Source organism: Pyxicephalus adspersus, chromosome 10 (assembly GCF_032062135.1).
Source record: "Pyxicephalus adspersus chromosome 10, UCB_Pads_2.0, whole genome shotgun sequence".
Classification (NCBI taxonomy): Eukaryota; Metazoa; Chordata; class Amphibia; order Anura; family Pyxicephalidae; genus Pyxicephalus; species Pyxicephalus adspersus.
Window position 1 is genome coordinate 52048979 of NC_092867.1, and position 26617 is coordinate 52075595.

At 39.3% G+C, this 26617-nt stretch overlaps 1 protein-coding gene across 3 annotated transcripts in view; it reads left to right on the forward strand.

The window, feature by feature from the left end:
* LOC140339590 (calcium-binding protein 2-like) overlaps nt 1-26617 on the forward strand; it is a 41252-nt gene that overhangs the window by 8832 nt on the left and 5803 nt on the right. For 2 of the 3 annotated variants that reach the window (XM_072424354.1, XM_072424355.1), the window contains exons 2-4: nt 2183-2347; nt 19843-19873; nt 21625-21759. In XM_072424354.1, the coding sequence (XP_072280455.1) occupies nt 2183-2347; nt 19843-19873; nt 21625-21759 (331 nt within the window). The remainder of the gene's footprint in view (nt 1-2182; nt 2348-19842; nt 19874-21624; nt 21760-26617) is intronic. The other variant, XM_072424356.1, reaches the window with a different exon arrangement.

Sequence of the window (26617 nt, forward strand, 5' to 3'; positions counted from 1 at the left end):
ATTGTTCTAGTCAAAATAAAAATATAGAAATCCATTGTGGTTAATTATTTGAAAAAATTAGTTAAAACAACTGGCTACATATAATTAAGATATGAAAATACAGCAAGATACAACAAAACTGCAACACAACCCTTTTATTATTGCTGCATTGAAAAGCAATGCTGTATATTGTCATTTATCACTGGATGAATATTTTATTATTGTAAACACCAAATAGCCAAACTAAACTACAGTGTCAGGAAAAAAAATTCACTTTGTTGATAAATATATGTAAAGTTTTTCTGCTCATCCCCTCTCAAGTATTGATGGGCTTTGCTGCCAGATTGAAGTCCTTGAATACACCTGAACTTGCAATAGTTGGCAAAAGTAAGCATAGGTAAATATTAAATGAGGAAAGGCTGTAGAGAATTAGGTGAAATGCCGAGGCAGGCAGATAAATGGGTTGATGGAAAAACAGGCCTAAGTCGAGGCAGGCAACAGGAATACGAACTGAATCCAAACTGACCAGGGGCCTAGGAACAGTAACGTAAGAAGAAGTTTTTGTTCTGGTATATTGTTAAAGATGAGCACATCCATATACAGTATAGTATTCCAGACAATCATCTAAGGTCATGACTAGAAATTTAATGTCCTGAACCAGTAGATGGCATAGTCGCATACCTGTAAAACACACAAGGGTACTTATAAATGTCATCAACTAATTGGAAACCTCTCAAAACATCTGAGAGACCACAATATGAATTGTTTAGGCAATAGGATCCATGAAAGAAATTGTCAAATGCAATTACATTATTAAAAAATAAATAAATTACCAGATAGAAAAAATGTAGTCTATAAATACATGAAAGCCTGAGAGTGCTTGATTTGGCGTGGGCATCTTGGCATCACTGACCTCTCGTCAGAGAAAAGATTACCCCTCTATATCTTCTCTGTCCTGGCAGTGTCTGTTACTTTTTCGGACAGCTTTGTGTAGTCATGAATACATAATCTAAATACTAATAATACATGTATAAATCACATGCAAAAATTAAAATGTAAATATTTTAATCTTCTCATCTTTTATTTAAATTTACATTTGGATTTAAAAACATGACTTCTGGTTGGTAAGAGAAATAAAACAGATAAGATCTGAAAAGCAGTTCTGTTCCCAAAATATGTTTAATACTGTTGAATCATTATCCAGATGAAAAGACAGCATTTTCAAGGTCCATTCAAGAATGAAGCACATGTATGGCAATTTATATAAAAATAGTGCAAAATGATGCTTATCTTGTAACAAAAAAAAGTCTAGCTCCTGCTCTATAACAGTATCATAGCTAATTGGGGTGATCCTTGTGGGTGATGGCCTTTAGGCTAGGTTTACAGCATACATACTAATGCATTTTGTAATGAGATAATTTAACATGTGCTGATATGTGTTACATTAAAGCAGAACTGAACTACATTGATCCACCTACATTGGTGCCATCTTAGACTCTTTTTAGATATTCAGTTGTCAAGATTCTGTACAGATGACTCTCCATGAAACTACTCATTTAGGGGTTTAAAAGATTAATTGGGAGCTGATATAAGCATGTTAGCAACTGTGAAACCAGAAGTATCCCCTGAATGGAATATACACTGCACGTGCAGTGTTTGGACATCTCTAACTTAAATATAGCTAATAGACTTAAATGTGTCATCACTAGTCAGAATGATGGCCAGGCCAGAATAATGTAACTCCTGTGCATTTCTGGCAGGGTATTACACTGAGCTCAGTGTACATTAAGGAGAATACTAATAAAGGACTAAATGTGTTGCAATGCAACAGAATACATTTTTTGAGCAGTTACTACTAAACACCATTTAGGTTCTTTTTTTCATTAATTTTGCTGTGCTTGAAAATGCCTCAAAATATATGGTAACACTTCTGGAGTGAATAAGTCACAAGGTCCTAAGCAGTAATTCCAAGGACATCCCTTTAGAAACTGAATCTGTGCTGCTCTCTTAAACAAGATTCACATTCTGTCTTTTTCCAGAGTGGGTTAGAAAATAAAAGTAAGAGTATACTGTATACTGCATGCTAGGGCAACCCTCAGAGTTTTATAATTAACACTGTGCTATTGAGTTTGCAGTTTAGAGGAGGAATATTGCTCTATGGTACAAAGGCATATAGTGAGTGTGATCTTTTTTCTCCTATCAGGATGGGAAGCACTCCCACTTGCAGCTCACCCCGCTTTCACCCTCTGACTTGGGTGCTGAGATTGTGGACAGCTGGCCACGGCCGCTGCAGAGCTTTGCCGCACTACAGAGTCTTGCGGGGACGGCCTGCATCTTCCTTCGACACAGCATCGCAATCACACAGATCGTATGTATATAAAATTGTGTCAAGAAATTGGGAGGCAGACCTAGTATAGAAAGCAGTCCTGGCCTTTAAAAAGGTTCTCAAATAAAATAATCCAATATTAGTTCAAAGAGTACAGTAATGTGTCAAAAACACTATAAAATGTGTACTGATAAATACCATGGATGTCTATGGCAGCAGTAGATTTTAGTTAAAGGATCTCTTTTGGGGATATCAGTTCCCAGGTTTGATTAAATGATTTTTGGGTTTTTCTTGTTCACCATTTTTTCTACCACTCACCAAAGATGTATTGGGATCATCTGTCCATTTAAACTTCAACAATCCTCCTATTACATTACAAAAAACTATCAGTGGTTAATAGGCATGCCACTATGCCACATAATAATCAGTGGTCACTCTAACTCAACAAATTCTTGAAATGTAAGCGTAAATTATAGCTTTCATAAAATATTTAAACATCCAAAAAGAAGGCCTGAATATGTCTTGCAAATGCCCCCCAACACCCAACTAAAATGTTAATATCTGGAATGTTAATATTAAAGCTATGCAATCACATTAAAGGTTCTCCCCTGATAAGCTCCTCTACTGCATTTGCAATGGCAGTCTGGAGCAAATCTTGGCTTAAAAATAAAATTGGCATGGCAGCTCTTTGCACCAGAACATGTGGGATGCTGCAAGAGCTAAGACCCCTTTCTCCGTCAGCTTTAATATGTCATTATGGCCTACAAGGGAGGCACATGCAAAGATGCAGAGACAATACATTTTAGCAAAATATAGTTATAGTTTGCAGCTATGCTTCCTAGGATTAAAAAATTAATACTTGTTAAGAATACCTCAAAACGAATCTCAATACTTGATATCTAAAAAAATTTTATTAATTAATAATAATTTGAGCTACAATACTACAGTTAGAAATAAATATACATTTTAAATTGAAAAACAGGGCTTTTTTTATTGTTGAAGAACCACTGTCCAGCTTTTTCATCTGTGGGTGAGCTTTCTGTACTTAAGTTCTCATATAGGTTCCCTCACAGCAATCATTTCTAGGAACAGTACAACATGGGTGCTGAGACTGAATGACCAATAGGTGAGGTGGGGGTTGAGCTGATTATTATGATGGAAAGATACACACCAGTATTTTGATGGCCTATCTCCTAATCTGGATTATTAACAAAATTGCTTTTGTATGTTATATGTTATCTACTATTACCTAAATGATAGATACTGTCTTACATACTCTGTTTCGTAAAAAGTAACACAGCATATTCATGATTTCATTTCATTAAAAAATATATAAAAGATCTATTTAGGTGTTAGCATCACCATATGTCACGCTTACTTCTTCCTCATTAAGCGCGAACGCCTCCCTCCTGCGCATGCAGGCAGTTCTGACTCTGGGTGTGCCTACACTAGCAAGCTTTATCAGCTTTACTGGCCAATCAGGTATTAGCTTCTTAACCATCCACGGCTATTTAGCTAGCTCAAACACAGCACCCAGAGTTCGTGCAACGTGTCTCCACTGGTGCCGAGCCCCTAGTTCTGTTGAGCTAGTTCCTGTACACCTTTTGGCTAATTCAGTGCTTCCTCTATCCAGTTCCTGTGTTAACCCCTCGTTGTCAAGTCTGTTGGTTCCCAGCCAACTTCCCTGTGCTGTTCCAGTGTTCCGGTCTGTCTGTGGATATTCATGTGTCATCTGTGCCTCCTGTTGCTTCCAGTGTCTCCTGTGTTCCCTGTGTCAGTGGTGGCCCCTGTGTCACTGGTGTCTGTTTCTTGATCTCTGGTATTTGGCCCCCTGGCTTGTGACCTGACCTTCCTCGACTATTCTTCAGCTTTGTGGTTTAGTACGGTGTTTTATCCTGCCCACCCTGATGTGCCCAGGGACCGCAACCTGGCAGTAACCAGCAGCGCAACATCCTCACCATCAGAGGCTCTGGAGAAGACCTGCCTACTGCTTAGACTCTGCACCTTGGCCCTTTTCAGGGCTCACACCACTCCCCTGCAAACTGTAGCACCCCCTAGTGGCCCTGTCTCTCCAAGCGTAACACCACAGACATTAGAAAGCAATATAAATAAAGTAAAAAGAGCACGTTTAGTCTTGGGAACCAACACAATTGGGCTCGACCATTTACTCTGCAATTCCTCAACAATCCCTAGCTCTAACATCTTCTTGATCTTTTTGAGATGGCTTTCTGCTGGACCCCTGGAGTGGGGTGGGGTTTAGCACACACTTTCACTCCAGTTTATGTGATAATGTTATGCTCAATGACATTAGTAGGGATTTGGACAATGAAGGAGCCGCTCGACTGCAGTACCTACCATCCTAAGGCTCAGAACCCCGCACCTGGTGCAGCTGATATGGGTTCTCTTTTTTTCAAGGGCTTTAGTAAGTTTACACTGTAAATCTGGAATTATTTTCTTTTCCCAGGTTGGTGCACTTTATTTCACCAGCTTTCTCAACCATCAATACATTGTCCCTAAAGTACTTATCTCATGTATGGGGGAATTATATATATTGTTTTGTATAATTAGCTTTCTCAACCACTGCAACCATGTCAGAAATTTGTTTTCTATTGTTGGAATGAGCACAGCTACTCTGTTCCAGACCTGAAAGTGACTTTTTTTTAAGGAGCGATTATACATTCTACGCCAGCGGGTCACAAACCAAAATAATGATGGTCTGCAGCTCTATCCCCCATATGGACACAACCTGCCCACTCTGCCCACCTGCTTGCTAAACATCCTGGAGGGACAGTCGTGCAGGGCTGTGGTCTTTTGTTGCGTCCACAGCCCTGCGCTACTGTCCCCCCAGGATGTTTAGCAAGCAGATCTAAGACTGCGATAGGCAAGTTGGTGGGTTCTGGCATTATGACGTCTCTCTGGGGGAAGTTTCTTTCCCTTTGAGCGACACACGGCTCCCTAAGCATGATTGATTCCAGATTCCATGGATTTAATGGTCCATGAGGTCCTAAAAAAGGTTGGCGACCACTGCTCTACCCTGTGCTTCTTGGGCCTTAAGCAAATGTTCCCTAACAAATGCCATCACCCCTGTATTTCTTTCCTGCATCTGGGAAATGTACTCCAACTCAGTTTTGTGAGGGTTAGCCTCACTTACAATATCTAGCAGTCCTCGGAGCCTGTACCCATATACCAGCTCAAATGATGAAAAACCATTTGAGGCCTAAGGAAACTCCTGGGTTGCAAATAACAGGACTGGGAGTAAATAATGCCAGTTTTTTCCATCCTTTTGTAATATCCTTCTAAGCATCAATTTTAAGGTTTTATTAAATCATTCATCTGATGGAGAATGCATCTTGAGCCAATGCCTGTTTGCAGTGGAATCTCGTACAGAATCTTGGAAGCTGAGCATTGTTTGGTGATGCCATTAAGTCTATTATTGGTGTTCCCCACTGTTGAAAAATTAGGAGTAGGTATTTGGGGCTTATGGACCATTCTTTTGGATCTGGAAATGACCTGCTCAAAGCATCCACCAATTGATTCTGTTTCCCTGGAAGGTATATTGCTGTCAGATCTAGTAATTGTCGTTCTGCCCAACCAAAGACCTAATATCTAATATCTGCAAGAGTTGTCGGCTTCTTGTTCCTCCTTGTTTTGCAATGTAAGCCAGTGTGGTCTTGTTATCTGACATAATTCTTCACCCTCTTGTGTTCTTTGTAGGTAGTGAATGTTTTTAGAGCCTGCCAGGCTGCCTCTAGTTCCATTACATTGGATTTGCCCATCATGGGTGATGACCACTAGCCGTAAGCCCTTTTTCCATCGCAATGGCCCCCCCAACTTGCTGGACTTGCATCCGTTGTAATGGTTGTCCAACCTTCCCTCACCAGGGACACCCCTTTCAATAGATTCTGCACAGATGCCCACCATAACAGTTTCTTCCGTACTGAAGCTAGAAGGGCAATGACCTGTTCCATGGACTCTTGGTTCCATTGACTGGGAAAGCAAACTTGCACAGTTCTCATGTGCCATTTGGCCGCTATATATGCTGCCATGAATCCTAACATTTTCATGCAACCTCTTGCCTTTATTCTTGGAGTTCTGCAGAATAGAAGTGCCCTTTTTGTTAGGTGCTTGATCTTCTGCTAAGTCAGGAAGACCTTTGAGATTTTCGTATTGATCTTCACACCCAGATATTCCATCACCTGAGTGGGAACTAGCTGACTCTTCTGGTAATTTACTAGCCATCCAAAACGAGCCAGAGTTTCCAACACAAACTCTATGTTCTTTTACGAGCTGATCCTTGGATTTTGCTAGCACTACTATCTTGTCTAAATAATGGTATAAGCATACTTCCTGTAGCCTCAGATAAGCTGCCAGAGCCACAAACACTTTGGAAAATGTTCTTGGGCCATAGCCAGGCCGAAGAGCAGACATGTGAATTGGTAGTGAAAAACTCCTATGCTGAACCTCAAATATATTTGATGTTTTTGAGTGATGGGAACATATAGGTATGCATTTTCCAGATCGATCAAAATTATCCAGTTGCTCGAAAGTATGACCGACAGGATATTCTGCGATGATTTCATCCAAAATTACTTCACCTCCAGATATGTATTCAGGTTTCTCCCTAAAATCTCCAGAGGCGTTCTGCACCAGAAATAGCCTGGAATAAAATTCTTTCCCCTGCTCTTGTAGTGGAATGGGTACTATTGCTTGAAATTTTGCCAGTTCTTGCACATACGCAATTATGGTTTTAATTTCTGACACTTTCGTTGGGAGCAATGTCCTTCTGAAACTTGTTTGTGGGGGTTTCTGCGCAAACTCCATCTGGTATCCCTCGGATACTACTGATATTACCCAGGCATCTGCGATTCTTTGTTTCCATTCTCCCGCTAATTTTAAAAGACAGGCACCAACCTCCAGTGCCTGGGTTCAGCCATCTTCAGTTGTTTGCTTGAAGACTTGGCTGGCTGCGCAACACCTGTTCTGGCTGGCCCCTGAAAGAACAACTGAGTTCCCTTCCATTGCTGCGGAGCGTATTCACGGGACCGTGTTCCCAGAAACCTCGCCAACTTTCTTTGGATCGCCGACTGTGCCTCGCAAAAAGTTGATGCTTCCGTTTTTTGGGTAACGGACCCAATCTCCCACCAGTTACCCTCTGGATTACTTCTTCCAGTAACTTTCCAAAGAGCAACTTCCCCTTAAAGGGTATAGAACATATAGATTGTTTCGACATCGAGTCAGCTACCCAATGTCTCAACCAAAGAGCCCTTCTTGCCGTCAAAGATAAAGCCATTATCTTTGATGACAATCCAACCAGACCCAGTGATGCTTTCGCCAGAAAATCTGTTGTTAGCTTAATTTTCTCTAAACAGATACTAGTTGACAAATCTTCTGCTTCACCTTCTATGGTGCCCCTAGACCTTTGAACCCAAGCCAATAAGGCTCTTGACATGGAGATGAGTGCCACCGCAGGCCGGCTAGCTAATCCCACAGCTGCATAAATCCTCTTGAGATCCCTGAGATCTGCTTTATCTCTTTCCATGAATGGAAAGATATCTTTTTCTCTTTAGAGGGGGGTGGAGATTCCTCCTCCCACTGAATAGCTTCTCTTATAGAAATGAAATGAAAAAGAATTTCCTTCTTCTTCTAACTCAGAATCCTATATATCTGAGCCTTGTGGTAAATCTCAATGTTTACCCACGTCCTCATGTGCCATAGAACTTGTGCCTGTGGTAAGGTTCTTTAAACCCTCCGCAATGGCTCGATCAATATAGCCCTTCATCTCCTTGGCCTCGGTCTCTCAGTCTCGACATGCCTCTTTAAAGCATAATGCACACACCAATTTAGAAGGCAGGGAGCTAAACACAAATAATACCAGTTAAAACTTTATTATAAACTCAATATTTAAACAAGCAAAATACCCCCCCAAAAAAAAACATTCCAAAAACATTCCAAAAAACATTCCAAAAACATTTCAAACACATTTCAAAACCTTTTCAAAAACATTTCAACACATTCCAAAAATGTTCCAAAAAGAAGAAAAAAAATTTTCACTTACCCGACATTGTCTTCAGCAGATACTTTAGTGCCAAAAAACACTCCACCAAATGACATAGGAAGTTTCCCTGTTTAAACTTGGCACCGCAGGAGGAAAACTTACTTCCTGAAATGCTTCATGATTGTTACAGCGCAGGGGATCGCACATGCGCTGTACTATAGAATCTAAAGTCGACCATCTTGGAAGATGGCTAAAAAGGCTTTCCTAGAACGCCACTGCTCATGCGCCGGAAAGGGTGCATGTGCAGTACGCTTACAACCTAGAAGCCTGTGAACTGAAGCTGCGTTCTCCATTTGGAGGAACGCAGCTACCAGAGAACAGACAAGACGCCAGGGAAAGAAGAAAGAAGAAGCCACCTCACCAGCGTCCGATGGTCCTGGAGCAGGACGGAAAAAGAACAGGGATGTAAGTGGAAGGGGGTTTTTTATTGGTGGTCCTTGGAAGGGTAATGTGGGCAGGATTACCCATATGTACGCCGTCAGGAGGAGGACTAGGAAAGAGCAGTGATACAAATATCCCAGGGTTGCAGAGGCTGGAATATTTCACAAATATCCCAGAGGCTGCAGATTTACCCTACAGTCTTTACCACCATGGCAGTAAAGACAGAAGGGGAAGGACCCTTCCCCATGAAATAAAAAAAAACAAAAAAAACAAATTTTTCTATAAATAAAAGGGGAAAGTAATCCTTTTTATAATGTGGTGATGCTTTAAAAGCACTGTGCATGTGTTAGCAGATGGGGCAGGACAGCCAGTGTCCGCCTCTCTCCTCAATGCCCATATTCTTTGGGCAAAAAAAAACTGCCCGTGAAATTTATCACACCCGCAGTGTGATAACACTCTGTGTGTAAAGTCTGCTTGTCATATTGTGCAGCCTAACAACCTCACTGTGTTCCATCTTTCAGATCTCCTAAATTGTTGGTTGTAATGACTTGAAATTTTTAGGGTACACAGGGTACTTTTATAGATTCTACTAACCAAAATATCTTTAAATAATTTCAAGATATGGGAAACACAAGTTTAAAAACTTGTGGAAATTAAACATTTGGGTTGCTGTTTCATAAGAAGGTGCACCTATGAGCCCAATATTTAAAATGCAAATTAAAGACCCCAGGGGCCACTTATATGGCAGGGAGCTAGGTTTTACCTACCTTTTACAAAACTATAACTGTAATGTTATGCTATCCTCTTAGGCACACTTGCTTTTGAAACACTCCCAATTTTGTATTTTCACAAGTTTTACAATTCTGATCCCCATATCTTGAAATTCTTAAAAGCTGGGGTGCTAAAATTGTGTTTGCTAGCTATAAGGGCTCTCTGTTCACCCTGAAAATGTCAAGTGATTATGACATACAGTTTAGGACAAGGGTGCGCAACCTACGGACGACGGGCCACATCTGACCCTCTGCTCATTCCCTTTCTGCTCGTTGTGTTTCAGGGGATGGCGGCGAGCATCTTCTATAATCCTTTATGAGATCCTGCTACCACGAGAGGGAGAGAGTGAGCGTGACCTATAGACCTGGCAATCAACTGTGTCAGCTCTCCGTCTACCTTGTACTGTGAGATAATCCCACCAGCAGCATGAGAGCTGTGTCTGTGTCAATGCTGCTATCACACGGTCATAGAAATGTGGTATTTTTAGGGTACACAGAGCTGCTACTAAACCATTTTTCAGTCCCCTAAACATACAAGTTTGCCAGATACGGGGCAACAGAGATAAATCCTAATAACAAGCGGGAATATTTTCACATTAAGCTGCTGCCTGGGGTCAAAACTGTAGATGGACTGAGCAGCTAGTGGGGTGCCTGTTACACATAGCTGACCATTTACCTTCTGTGACCCTCATTTTCTCAGGAACCAGGGATGTTGGCAACTGGAAATGGGAGAACCAGTAGGAAATGCCTTTTGTCTCTCCCCCCTTCAAAGAATGTTATACCTTTCATATCACGCTACCCTGTCACACATAGCTATCTTCTTACTCTCAATGAACCCCAATTTCTCTGTAAGAAAAGGGTAATGTAACTGCAAGTGGGGGACTCTTGTGGCTAACTACCCCTAAAATTTCATCACTACGATGCCATGACAAGATATGAAAAACTATACCTGTCATACTATGCTGTCCTGTCACACATAGCTGGTCACTTACCTTTTGTGTACCCTAATTTCTCAAGAATGGGGAGATGTGGGCATTGGAAAATGTACCCCTTGGCTATCTTTCACATGAATTGCATTTCCCTGGAAGTATCCATTGCCAAGATATTGCACATATGGTACAAAGAAGGTTAGCAGTTTCTTCTCTGTAGTACAGGAATGGTGAGCGGGGGCTAAATATATGACCAGCCAGCACTGTATGATAACCTTAGTTTTGTATCTTTCATTAATTAAATGTTGCATTAATAAAAAGAGCATCAAATGAGGAGTGCAAAAATTCTTGATTTGTAATTACCTTTATTTGGTGCATGTATGTTATGGTAATTAGAAACATTTTAATTTAATCTCATTTTAAATTCAATCTGTTCTAGTTTTAAATATACATCTTTGTTGTTACATGTTTGTTTGCATTGTGGCCGCGAGTTTTACCTCAATGTCAACTGCGGCCCCTAGATGAAAAAAGGTTGGACACTATTTGGAGATATAAAGGTTTGTACACAGAGAGCTGTACGGCTGCAGAATATGACACACAGCATTCACACACACAGCTATCAATGCTGCTGATGACGTCATTACATACGCCCACTCGGGTGGATACATTTTTACACAATTTGTTTTTTTTTCAATAGAAGCCACAGCTAAAGAAGGGGGCTGGGGAGAAATATGCAATTTTTGGACAACTTTGCCTCTTGGGCTCCACATATTCTTTCCCATGACCTGCCTATCCACATCCTCTGACTTTATTGTTGCAGTGGATGACCTCAACCTTCCTTCCAAAGCCAAGCTGCTCTCTATTACTTCTTCCCAGACTTATACAGAACATAAATGGCCGCACATACATCACCGGACACACATTGGACCTAGTATTTTCCAAATTATGCAACCTCACTCACCTTGACAAATCACCCCTTTCCTTTTCCGACCACAACCTCCTCACATTCAACGTATCTAATTCTTCCCGTTGTCAACTTCAAGACCTTGTCAAGGACAGAGAGATATCTGTAACCTTGACTAAAACCTATTCTCAAACTGCCTTACGTCCCTAACCCCCACTCTTTTTAAAATTACATCTCCAGATAAAGCTGCCACTAAGTTCAACTCCACTCTTTATTTGACTCTGCCACTTTCCGCTACCCCCATCTTGCTTACGCCTGACCTTGGCTCAACAATCATACTAAACATTTACAAAACACTGCTCATGCAGCTGAGCGCTAGTGGAAGAAATCTGGCCTCAGCACTGACTTCATAGACTACAAAGCCATGACTGACTCAATGTCACCAAGCAAAATTATTTCTCCACTGTCATATCCTCTCAAGCTTCCAACTCATGCAGCCTCTTCTCAACAATTGACTCCCTCCAAAACTGTACACCTATTCCCACTACAACTACCTTCTCTGCCCAAGACATAGCCACCTACTTTAGAGATAAGATTGTCAAAATCATAATGTCTCTACTCACTGTGCCACTCCAACCATATCCACATCTTCCATCTGTAAATTATCGCTAACCTCCCTCAGCCCTTTTACTCTGGATGAAGTCTCCTCTTCCTCACCATTTTCAAAAGGGAAGACTGATGTTAAATTTAGTATAACCCAAATGAGCCATGCCTCAAGTTTCAAGCATTAAAGAAAAAGAGACAAAATTAGAAAAAGAAGAGGCTTTTGAAAGAAATAATTTCTATTGATATAATAAAATCATACTTTTATTCATATTCTTACATTAAAATATTATAAATTGCAACTTTTTAAAAACAGCGCTGAATATTTGTCATGAGGTGCACAATAGCACTTTAGTTATCATTCACACTTTATACAACTAGACAAAAACGGGGAAGAGAGGAGGAGAGGGTCTCCCTTCCCAACGCGTTTCACCTGATAAGGCTTCCTAAGCGGAATGTAGGGGACCCAGAACAACAGATTGATGGTAAGCCTCATGCAATATTCAAATTCAATATAAAAAGTGAAACTAGGCTGTTGAGAGTTAGCTGCAAATCTTTTCTTTAGAGGGTAATATATTTTAATATGGCTTACAAGTTTTGGATTCGTCAAGTAGATTTTATTAGACGTGTAATTACCAAATGGTTGTCACAAATAACATGAATGAAACTTGCAATTTGCAATGTACAATTTCCAATAATCTGGATATCCGACCACCAAGTATACACTTACATGTTGTTATGGGTTATATGGAACAATAGAAGAAAGAAACACTGTTAAGCATTAAAGATGGTAAGAGATATTGTATGGACTGATCCACAGCTAAACCAGTCTCAACTGAAGTCTCCTCTTTTCTCATCCTCTCCATCTACTGCCTGTCCTCTTTACCAAATTCCCTCTGATCTACTCCATGCCCACTTTTCCACCCTGGCCCTCACACTAGCCAAAGTATTCAACCTCTCCCTTTCTACTGTTATCTAGCCCTCCGCTTTAAAAAATACCATTATTCTCACTATCCTAATTCAGATCAAGAACTCCATTGGTATCAGTGACACTGCTCTCTCTTGATTTGTTTCCTACTTGTCTGGCCACTCCTTTCAAGTTTCTTTAAATGGTAATTCCTCCTCTCCCACTCTCCTGGTTAGTGTTCCCCAAGGGTCAGTCCTTGGACCAGTTCTCTTTTCTCTGTACACCTCCTCATTCGGTACTCTCATATTTTCATATACAGTATCATCTATATACCAATTCATCCAAATCTATCTGTCCACCCCTGGACAAGGATTTATGCTGGTTTCTGAAACCTAGATAAAACAAAACATATCATCTCCCCCTGATATATTTCTAATTTCCATTTCACCTTAGAATCAAATTCAAGCTCCTGTGTGTTGCCTTCAAATCCCTTCACAGCTCTTGTCCCACTAAACTTTATGTTGAGGTAGAAAAATACACCCCTAGCTGCTCTCTTCTCTCCTCCAGTGACCTAATAACGACTTCCCCACTCATAACCTCGTCACATGCAAGGTCCCAAGACTTTTTTTTAGAGAACTTTTCTAGAGCTGGCTGACTCTCTGGAATAGTCTTCTCATCTAAATCTGCTCTGCTTTTTCCTCATTGCTCATTTAAAGGAGCACTCAAAACCCATCTTTTCAAACTTGCCTACCCATCTTCATCTGTCTCTTAAAACCCTCACTACTTACTCACCATCCTATATTCCCCTTTCAGCTCTTTTGGGCAGGGTCCTCTCCTCCTCCTGTGTCACTGTCTTTATCGGTCTGTCATTTGCAACCCCTATTTAATGGACCGCGATGCATATTATGTTAGCAATATATAAATACTGTTTAATAATAATTCCCACTCTGGTGTGAGCTGCTGCTGCTGTGCTTCCAGATTTTGCTGCTGCACCCTGGTGGTTTCTCTCAAGGTAGTGAGGTGAGCCTCTGTGGCTGTATTGTAGCCCTTGCAAGCTGTTGCAAGAGTTTTAGCAGATTCAACCGGGAAGACACTGTCCATTTAAATGTCAATCTTTTGCTTTAAATGAAAAACTTTGTTCCACTACACAGGCACGGCCGCATTAAAGCACCAATTGTTAAGTCAGGAAAATCAGCTCATCAAAGGATGCTATAGGATGGTTGCAAAGACCATTTTGTTGTACAGGTTTAACTCAAAACAAAGCATTACTTTAGCATAAACATAACACAGCATAGTCCAGCAAAACTAAAAAAAAATCTTACTTCACCAAAAAGAAAAGTCCTGCCACCCAAGCTTCTACACCAGGATTGAACCTGGTACTCACAAGTGTTGCAGTTCCAAAAGTCTTTACTCCCCAAAACAGCATAGAGCTACCCAGGCCTGCCCCCTTCAACTTTACTACCTGCACTCAGACTGCCCCACCTACTTCCTGACAGCCCCAGATATGTCTATCAAGTCAGTCCAAAATCCTGGGCTGTACTGCAGTGGGATAGAAAACCCCACCAAGATCATTCCACCCTATCCAAGAGACTGGGCCCTGTAATATTTTAACAAAAATGGCCACCACAGGTCACCAAACCAAAGTTCCCGGGCCCTTTTGCAGTACATACCCTGTTTCAGAGGGACCAAGACCTAAAGAAGGAAGAAGTATATCTACTATTCAGGATCCACCCATGGCATCCTGCACTTTTTTATCAATGACTCCTTAATGATGATTTCACACAATGCTAGAATCTTTTTTGCCTATCTAGGCACGTTGGTCTTAGGCATGTGTTCCACCTTGTGAATTGCTTACAGAATTCAGCTAACACAAAATTTTCAAATATACCACTGCATTTAAATTCTGCTAAATGCACTAGGACAGTGTTGTCCAACCTTCATTTGGGGACCGCATTTGAAATTGGAATTTGCGGGCCACAATGCAAACATTAAGATGTTTAAAAATAGAATAGTTTTAATTTAAAATGAAAATAAATTGAAATGTTTCTAGTTACGGTATTGTACATGCAACAAATAAAAGAAATGACAAATCAAGAATTTCTGCACTCACCATTTGATGCTCATTTTATTAAAGTTACATTTTGGTAATGAAAGATACAAAAACTAAATAGATCATACAGTGCTGGCCGGTCATATATTACTTCACGCTTACCATTTCTGTACCAAAGAGCAGAAACTAAACCATGCAATGCATCCTGTCAGTTATAGGGAAATGCTAACCTGCTTTGTACCCCAAATTCTCTGCAATGGATGCTTCCAGGAAAATGCCATCCATTGACAGATAGCCAAGGTGGACATGTTCTTTTTACCATATCTTCAGGTCCCTACATCTCCCCGCTCCTGAGAAATTAGGGTTCACAGAAGGTAAGTGGACAGATATGTGTGACAGGGTAACGGTATTACAGTAATACAGAACGGTATTACAGGTATCATACTATCCTACATTTATCATACATTTTAATATACATACAGCTCCCCTTTCACATTTATATGTGACTGGGCATGGTAGGAGTGATAACATTTTAGTGTGTGTGTGTGTGTGGGGGGGGGGGGGGGGGTCTGCCACTAATCCTACATTTTCCTTCCCCTACTGTTAAAGAGATATTGGGGTTCAAAGAAGGTAAGTGGTCAGCTATGAGTGACAGGGTAGCATGGTATACCAAGTATAATTAGGGACCTGTGGGTTCCTAATTATTTGGGTTCATAGAGAGTAAAGTAATAGCTATGTGTGACAGGGTAGCATGATATGATGGGTATAACATATTAATAGGGAAGGACAGCTTGCTGTTGCTGCACGATTATCTCACAGTACCAGGTGGGCCCTCTTCTAGCAGAAACATTGGAAATATGGGCGCCCCATCCCCCGCAAGACAACAAGCAGAGACACCAGAGAGGGAATGAGAAGAGGGCCGGATATGGCAGCTCCATGGGCCAGATTTGGCCCACGGGCCATGGGTTGGGCACACTTGCGCTAAGATAAAAAAAGATCTTGTTTTGTTTTTTGGAATTTTAAAATCTCCTTTCTCATTCTGAACTTTGTTGATCATCTTGCAGACTGTGTTATTCTTAGTTTAATATATCATAGTCTAATAGCTACTTTTACATTAACATTTGTGTGGAACATTAAGACTGTGTTATTTATCATGTGACTAATATGCATAACTATCATTTGTCCTTAATGTTGAAAATGATGGTCAATATGGCAAAGGTTTTTTCTGGTTTTGGTAATTGAGTCCTCTGTCTGTTGTACCTTATTTGTGTTATTTAACTGTCAGTCATTGTTTTCACTAGAACAACTGCACATATACATGCTTGATAGAAATGGACAATTTAAAACTTTCAAATTCCTAATCTCTACATAATCCAATAAAACTTTTTGGTGATATAAAATGTACTTAATTTGCAATAGAAATGGAAGTGCAAATTCAGGGAATCATTAAAATTCATCAACAGTTTTCCTGAAAAAGCACCACACTTATGAAAATCCCAATACAATACACTTGCTGGAACATTTCCCATGCTACAGTCAATAAAATTAACCAGTTTACTGAGTTATGGGTATATAGATAATAGTTTTGATTCAGTTTGACTGATGTTAATTTTAAAGCAAACTACAATATAAACTCAAAATTAAACTTTTATCTGAAAAAACTTTTATCTGAAAAAGAAAACTACATTGACAAAATACAGTTGTCATTGTTAACATTCAAAACAGTAATCAACATAAAATAATGGTAAATAAAAAGATCCATGGTGTGTAATTTTAATTTAAAATGAATTTAAAATTTAAAAAAAGAAAAACACTTTAAAATCACATGAGCTCGGTCTGTTCATTTTCCCCTTTTTTCAGGTTTTATTTTGTTCTATTAGGTTGGTTATGATGAGCCTCTTGTCCTTAAACAATCTTTTCTGCATTATTGTTGGCCATCAGTAGATGTTGCTGTGTCCTCTTTTAATGTATGTAACAAACACCGAATATGAGCACAGCACCAGCTAGTGACCCTTGTATAAACAGAGAATATTTTTCTAACAGCATTTTCATGTCAAAAACCAATATTGTGTCATGCCTAAAGAGACAGGGCCACTAGGGGCGCTACAGCTTGCACAGGAATGAAGTCTAAGCAGCAACCCAGTCTTCTCCAGAGCGTCCTGGTGAGGATGTTGCACTGTTGGTTACTGCCAGGTTGCAGTCCTTTGGCACACCAGGGTTGGCACCATGAAGCACGGTACCAAATCACAGAAAAGAATAGTCAAGGAAGGCCAGGGTCGAGGCAGGCAGCAAGCAGGAGAGGTCAGGTCACAAGCCAGGGGTCAAATACGAGGGATCCAGGAGACAGACACCAGTGACACAGGGGGCACTGCAGACACAGGGAACACAGGATACACTGGAAGCAACAGGAGGCACAGGTGACTCAGGAATCTACAGACAGAGAGGAACACTAGAACAGTTCAAGGGAAAGGGCTAGAAACAACTGAATGGACAACAAGGGGTTAACACAGAAGCTGGACAGAGGAAACACTGAAATAAGCACCAGGTGAACGGGAACTAGCTCAACAGATTCAGGGGCTCGGCACTAGTGGAGACTTGTTGCACTAACACTGAGTACTGTGTCTGAGCTAACTGAAGAGCCAGGGTTGGTTAAGAGACTATTTCCTGATTGGCTGGCAAAGCTGATGACTAAGTATGAAATGATTGTCATAATAATTTAAAAACAATCAAAATACATCAATAAAGAAATAAACCCTGTTTTGGAAATACTGCCACAGCTTAACAAAGGTAAAAAAAGGAAAAATTTGATTATGTGTACAGAGAGAGGGAAATAATGGCAACATTCAAAACAAGGTGTTTTTTTTTAATTGGTGAAATATTGGACGTAATAAACGTAATAAAGAAAAATAAAGCATACAGCAAAACACAATATTGTACTTGTGTGTTTTTTTGGCTCTTAAACCTAATGCGTTTTGCCTTTTGGCTTCTTTAGAGGATGTTTTTTTGAGAGTAATACTAAACAAAAACAGAACCATATAAACACAGAGAAAAAGAAATCAATCAAAAGTCAGATTTTAGCTTCCACCTTTGATTGATTTCTTTCTCTCTGTGTTTATATGGTTCTGCTTTTGTTTAGTATTTGTAAGGCCCAGGTCAACACCAGTATTCCCCAGACACCGATCCCCCAATCTGTCGGCACAGTCTTCGATTATAGAAGCCCTCGCTCAGCCTTGGGGGGCTGGTTGCGTCTCCCAGCACTCGGTTGCCCCCAGGACTTGGTGCGCCAAGGATGGTGTCTGGAGATAGGCCGGCAGCCGACCCGGCGCCCACAAATGCAGAGTACAGAGCCCACAAATGCAGAGTACAGAATGTTAGGAAATCAAAAAAGAAGCCGAGGTCAAAAGCACAGGAAATCAGTCCATCCAGCGCAGTACAGATGGAAAAGTCACAAACAGAGTCGGGGTCACAATTGGAGGATGGTCCAGGCAGAGTTCAACAGATAGTCAGGAAACAGCGGCAGGTCATTAACAGAGAACACTTAAAAATCAATCTAACACAGCCCAGCAGACGCCCCCCACTCATGGTTTTTCAGGGTTTTCATCGTGAAACTTCCTGACCAACTCTTCTGCATGAACCCTTCCAATCTATCAAATACTGGAGAGAATTTTGTACACAAAACAGAGCGAGGCAGGGTTACCCTGTAGGTTACTTTATTAATTCTCTCTGCAATAGGATATGGGCTAATGAATTTTGGCCCGAGCTTGGTGGAGGGCTGGTGAAGGGCAAAATTCATTTTTTATACACACACTATTATTTTGAACACAACTGTACATAATCACAGGGACAGTGGATGACTACGATATACATGTAATGGTGGATATACACCTTATATTATATAGACTTTTACTGTATGAAACATAATTCTTTATCAGATTGTCAAAAAGTGAATAACAAAACTTGTAAACCATAGAAGCAGATAATCCCCATACTATTAGATGTATTTTTTATTTCATGTTTTTATTTTAGTTGTTTGGTACTTGTGCTACTATACTAAAATCTACTATGCTGTTGTGAACAAGAATGCATAAAGGATTGATTTGGATTAATTTTATTAATCAAACATGAGTAATGCCAAATATTTTATGATTACCTACAAAAATGCAGCAAAATGATTAGAATTGTTACATTTTAGATTTCTAATCACTTTCTGCCCCAGTGGTTATCAGCAGAACTAGGGTAGATCTATCCAGCAAGGACACAGCAATGGTTGGCATAATCTAAAACATACAAAATGCCTTAATAAGTGCACTTTAATCTCCCCTTAAGTCTGTTCCTTTACGTTTTCCCTTAAGCTGAACTTACAGAGTTCCTTACAGTATTATTCTCCAAAACACATCCCCTGAAGAAGCCAAAAGGCAAATGCGTTGGGTTTAAGAAACAAAAAATTATATTCAGAATCTCTTTATATATTACTTCAGGAGCACTATGTCTAGATGTTGTACTAGCATAGTGGATCTTTGTTAGTGTTGAGATTCACTTTGTTCTATATTATGTTATTTTCTTTGAATCACATAATAAATTAGCCATAATTTCTAATCTTTTTTTGCCAAAAAAGGATGCTTTCTCTCTCTCCCTGATATATATATTTTTTTAATTAATTTCTTTTTTTGTAATGCTTTTCAAGAATTTTAACATAGGGCTCTGCTGACATGCATTTTGATGCAAGATCCGCATTAATCTCTCCACATAATAAAGGACTGACATAGATTAGGTTATCCAAATAACAAAAAACATGCAATAAATTATTTCATGGTATTTTGCAGCATTCCTATGACAACTACGCTGTTTGAAAAATCTTCTGTGACATTAATGATTACTAAAATATTTCATTTGTGTATGGATGCATTAATCTAAATATCATTCTCATTTTCATTTTAGGACAGGGAGCTCAGACCAGAGGAAATAGAAGGTGAGGAATCCCCTTACAGTGCATAGGCTGTATTATATACAATGTACATATAAAGACATTGAACTGTTCTTTGTAACAAAGTTTGTTTCCTCCATTATTGGATCAGTCTATTTGTTATTTTGATCCATGCCTCGCCATGTCAGTGAATCACTGACCCTTAATAACCATGTGCCTGTCTGTATCTTATAGTGGACCTATTGTCAAATATTAGCTGAAATCAGATATAAAATAAGTTGTGATGGGCTGTAAAATTAATAAATACATTTTACAATATAGGTAATAATACTTACTACTGAAGGACAAAAGGCAGTATGCTCTGAAGCCTTTCTTTCTATTCAAATGTTATCATTTTATGAAAGTCACTGCATTTATTTGGTATTGACATTGGCAGATACCTACTATATGTACTGCATTAAATTATTTATAGATTGAATTTATTAAACAAAGATATAAAATTCCTCTACCAGGTAAACTAAAATAGTAATAATTTAGATGCCTAGAGAGAGGTATAGTCTACCCCTTTAATTTCAAGCAATAATAATAAACTGCACCATACAGTCAACACTATACACCCATTGACACTCACAGTATGAATGAAAAATGCAAATATTACCAGCATAGGATATGTTTTCTTTGCAGATAATAGACAAAAATGACAATCTGTCCCTTACTTCAGATGTTTTTGTTTTGTGATTATCCCAGCATTTTTCTGGTTCTTGACTCCCTGTGCTTATGTGAGCCACCCCAAAAACATGTCATTTCAGCTCCTCCACTGGTATCTAAACCAGTGTACACACTTAGCGTGGATAGACCTGTCCTGTTATACGGGATGGATTACCTTTCCTTTTTGTTTTCTGCAAAGATGAAGTAGGACCTTTTATATTACATATTTTGACTGATTTGGGCTTTCCTGTTGATGCTTCACATTCACGATGCAGCCACTGAGTAACTATTACACCCCTGTTACACTCCTCTGACCTGTTTTGCAGAGAAGAGGTACGGATTGGTCAGACCAACTTTGTTTACATTAGCAGGAACCAAGGTAAGACCCAAGATGTTTTTAATACTCCGTATAAGTTATCAGTTATCAGTATTAGTCATATTTAGACATCTTCCACAACTCCTATAAAAAAAATGTAGGTTTGCATGGGTTTGCTCCAGGTACTCCAGTTTCCTCCCACATTCCAAAAACATGCAGTTAGGTTATTGGCTTCCCTCCAAAATTGACCTTAGACTGTATTAAAGACATATGACTATGGTAGGGAGACTTTTGGGGGATTTTGAGCCCCATTGAGGAAGAGCTAGTGACATGACTATGGACTTTGTAAAGTCCTGTGTAATATGTTGACGCTATATAAATACTGTGTAATATCAATAATAATAGGTAACGATACGGAAATAGAGTAATGGTACCTGTCTCCCTAATGACATTTCTTTTTTCTTCTTATTATAGCACTAAATAGGAAATAAGGTGAAATGTATTTCAATGGGACAAAGACAGCAGTAAAACTAATCCTTTTAAACCTTCCTCACTTCGCTGTCAAATAGATATACTGGAAAATGGAGAAACTTACACAACACGTACAGAATGATTTCCCAAAAAAAAACACAGTTGAGATTCTAAACCTACCCTATTGTAGGCTTTATTAAAGCATAAAAAACGCTGTCCTACGATACACCTTTATACCATACCTTTTAAATACTGTATGTTTTTTTGTCCCTTGCACTTATAACTTTCATTCTCCTTGCAGAACTGAGAGAAGCATTTAAAGAATTTGATCGTGACAAAGATGGATTCATTGGCTACAAGGAGCTGGGAGAGTGTATGAGGACCATGGGTTTCATGCCTACTGAAATGGAACTTATTGAACTCTCACAAAAAATCAGTTAGTGTTCATGTGTGTGTGTAATTCTTAAAAACATAAGCATTCAACAGTAACATTTTGGTATGTGATACATGAGGACACATGCCTTTTGAATTATTTATCAGTCCAGTGGTATTCATTTTAAGAATATATTTGCCAAAAAATACTTTTGGTACATTTGTTTTATTATTTCTCAGTTTCATTTTCAACTTAGAGTAGGATCGATGGGGTCTAATTCTGACATATTTCTCTGTATGCCTTCAATATACATTAGTCCACCTTCTAAGGTCTTCACCCTTTCAAGCAAAAGCCTACAGGTCCCTGTTTAACAGGTCAACTTGCCAGCTCACTACTACAACAATCCACCACTAACAATGATCCTCCTGCTTACCCACCCCTGCTGCCCAGTCATCCTCTCTTATTACAACAAAACTAATTTCTTAGCTCCTAAAACCTGAACCAATCTCCAAAGATTTTTAATTACCTAAAAATTAGGTGTCTCTACACAATATTGGGCACAACGATCACTCATTTGGTAACCTCATCTCCCCAGAACTTACTTTGTGGCTGGGTATAACACAAGGCACTTTTTCCAGGGTTTACATTAGGTAATTTCTAGTATAACTACACCTAAAGCATGCCCCCCCCCCCCCCCCCTTCTTTACTGTGTCACTGTCAGTGTGTGATTAATTGTCAGTGAATAATAATAAGGCTATTTAATGTACAGCGCTGCGTAATATGTTGGCGCTATATAAATCCTGTTCAATAATAATAATAATAAAAAGGCTTCCTGAACCACGTGTTATAAGCTCTTTTTGACTGTATTGGCCTCAGGTGTGTGATAAATATTTTTGAGCCTCCTTTCAATGGATACATCCTTTGTTGGTTGTCATCAGTACTGGAGCTAAAAAATGTTTTTTATGTATTTTATCACGTGGATTCCAGTAACATCTGCTTTACTCCTGATGTGGTTCTGCGAATAGGTCATATACCAGAAAGCAGGTTCAATTTCCCTACTGATGTATTTCATGAACAATATAAAATAAATAGAAGCATCAGTAGATTTATGGAGAGCTAATTGTTGTCTTTAAATATTAAAGATATAAATAGGAATTTGACAAAAATTTATATTGTTTCAAACACCAGTAAAGTCCTAATATTTATATTTATTTGCACATCTTTGCTCATTACATATGTCAGCTAAGCTTTCTGGTTAGTAGTGCAACCCTAATCAATGAATATAGAAGGCAATGAAACTCTGGGATCTCATTGCTGGATCATCTGAAAGATGAAAGATGATTCAACTTTAGAATGAATAAAAGAAACCTTTAAAATGTATGCCAAGGCATCAAAAAACAAGTTTCAATACAGTTTCATTACATCTCTGCAATACATGCACATGACCTGATGTTTTTATGCCTTTACTCGTTGTGCAAAGATAGAAAAATAACTTTTGCTGTGTTAGACATATAGAGATGTATTTATAGGTTTATAGGTTTATCCACGAATCAAATCCCTATGCATTGTTTGCTCCAATGTATATTAAAACTAAGACTTATTCTGCCAGCTAGTGGCCAATTACCAGAAGAGCACAGCGGTCACAATAGTAAATACTATTTCTAACAGAGAATGTAACTCATGTCACATTGACCAGGGAATCATTTATAAATACACCTTGCAGTGTACTCCTTTGACATCACAACTCTGAATTACTAAGTGTATGGTGTCAGCCCTACTTTTTTTTCTGATGCCTTGCAAAGAACATCAATAATCCCTTCTTATTTTCAAATATACTTATATATATAATTTTTTATTACATTTAGCACACAAACAATAGCAAATTAGAGAAGTTTGATGCAAGGGTTATACGAGGGGGTGCTGAGAAGTTCCTGGATTTGCCCCCTTCCAGATGAAAAAGAAAAATTGTGGGGGCATATGATAGCCTAATAACTTAGTATGTAACTGTGCAAATATCAGGTCTTTGCGATTCTTAAAACTGTTTTTTCTTTTAGTGAGCTTTTGAGCTCACTAAAGCTAGTGAGCTTTTAGTGAGCTGTGATGGCAGAGGCACAAGCAAGTTTCACTTTGTTGGAGTTACGGGCCGTCATGAAGTTTTTGTTTCTCGAGGGAAAGTCAGCAAAGGACATTCTATCTGAGATGTCACAAACACTGGGGGAGAAGTGTCCTTCCTACAGCACTGTCAAAACCTGGATATCTAATTTCAAGACTGGGCATTTCACTGTTGAATATGAGCCCCATAGTGGGCACCCCCCAACCTCAACTGACCTGGCAACCTGAGATGCTGTCCATAAGCTGATTATTGAGGACCGGAAAAATCTGCAGGATCCGCAGGATCCGCAAAAAAGATAACCCAGATACTTCACATCTCATGGAAACGTGTTGGGTTTGTTATCACCACTATCCTAGACATGTGCAACCTTTAGAGAAGTGGGTGCAAATATTTGAACAGTGATCAGAAGAAGGACTGAGTTGGAGCAAAGCTGTTTTGGACCAATTTGAAGCTGCACAGGACTTCGCTAGGTTAGTGACTGAGGATGAAACCTGGCTTCACATCTATGATCTTGAAACCAAGGAACAGTCAAAGGAATGGCGCCACAGCGGGTCCCTGCTGCCAAAGAAGTTCTGAACCCAGAAATCGGGCAAAAAAATCATTGTGTCCGTTTTCTGGGACAAAGGCGGTATCTCCAGGGCTCTAGTATCACCGGGCAGTATTATGCTAACCTCCTGGACCACCATCCCCCGCACTCACCTGACCTGGCCCCTTTGGACTATTATCTGTTCCCGAATTTGAAGAAACAGCTGAAGGGGTAACATTTTGAGGTCATTTCTGATGTCAAAGATGCTGCTGAGAGCTGGTTTGCGGCCCAACCAAAGGACTTTTTAATTGAACGTTCTGGAAAAGCTGTAACTACGCTGTACCAAGTGCATCAGTCTCGGGGGAATATGTTCAATAAATGTGTTATTTCATAACTCTGGCTTTCTTCTTTCTGGGAAAAGCCAGGAACTTCTCAGCACCCCCTCGTATTCCCTTTAATCCTGTAGATATTGATTACACAGTTCAAAAAAAAAAAAATTGCACTTGCACTATAATTTAGTGTATTTAGTGTATTTCAGGTCCGCTGAATCCAGAAATTACATATGTTTCATTGAATTGGCTCTAGTTCCTGTGATACAAGAATCGGAATAGACAATTTTAAAAACAAAAAATGTTTACCCAGCATATTATCAATCTTTATTTACACCAATGTTTTGCATTTTATATAATAAAAGTAGCATTATTTTCATGAAACTTTCATTCGCCTTCTTTTTATTCTTCAAGAGTTCTTCAAGAAATTGTTTAAATGACCCTAATGTATTTTGCTACATTTGTGGTAAATATTCTTAGCAAAAGATAATAAACATTACAGAATTTGTCAAACAAGCATATCTTGCATATTTTGGTATTAAACTGGGGGACCAAGATAAGTATTGGGCTCCCCATATGGTTTGCAAAACTTATGTAGAAAAGTTTGAAATTTGGTGTACCTATGGTATGGTGAGAGCCCAAAAATAATTATAACGATTGTTATTTTTGTGCTGTGAATGTAAAAGGTTTTAATTGTTACAAGAAAAACAAGTGGGAGTACCCTGATTTGGAATCAGCAAGATGACCTGTGCCACATGGTGCTAATGTTCCCATACCAGTGTTCAGTACACTCCCTGATGATATTCCTGTATCTGACATGGAGGATATACAGGGTTTGGAGTGTAATCCAGGAGTTAGCAGTGGAAATATGAAGGAAGTGTTTATTCAAACCAGCAGTTCTCCCAAGAAGAGCTCAATGATTTATTACGTGACCTAAGTCTGTCAAAACAAGCATCTGAACTTTTAGCAACCAGGCTAAAAGAAAAGAACTGTCTGAGAAGGGAAGATAAAATAACGGTTTATAAGACAAGAGAGGTGACACTCCTACCAAATTTCAGTGAAGATGGAGACTTTGTGTACTGATGTATTATCCTTGAACTACTAGCCCCATATGGGAGTACCAGAATACCGAGCAGTTCCACTCGAAGTTTGAAATCTGTTTTACTTCATAATGGCAACTGCTTTGCATCAATTCTAATTGGTCACTCAACAAAACTTAAAAAAGTTTATATGATATAATATGAAAATATCCGAATGGTCTTACAAAAGCTTTGCTATCATGAACACCAATGGTCCATATGTGTTGATTTAAAAATGGTGAACTGGTGAAATGGCTGTCCTACTTGGACAGCAAAGTGGATACACAAAGTATCCCATGTTTTATCTGCTTGTGGGAAAATAAGGCAAAGCGGGATCACTGGAAAAAAGTGACATGGCCTCCAAGGAAAAAAATGAAAAAAGGTGCAGCGAACATCATAAACGAGCAATTGGCTGACAAAGAAAAAATAATTCTCCCTCCACTACACAAAAAGATGGGATTAATGAACCAGTTTGTTAGAGCTCTGAACAAGGACAGTGATTGCTTCAAATACATTTGTAGATTCTTCCCTGGAATGAGTACTGAAAAATGAAAAGCAGGAATCTTTGATGGACCCCAGATTCGGAAAATGATAAATGATTCAAATTTCACAAGTTACATGACTGATACTGAAACTTCTGCCTGGCACAGCTATGTCATGGTTGTCAAGAACTTTTTGGGTAACCATAAGGCACAAAATTTTGATTTGGTACAAAACTTGCCCGTAAACTTAAAAAATGTGGGTGCTACTATGAGCATAAAGGTACAATATCTCCATAGCCATTTGCAAAAATTTCCAGAAAACCTTGGCGATTTCAGTGAGGAACAAGGGGAGAGGTTCCATCAAGCTATAAAGATGATGGAAGACAGGTATC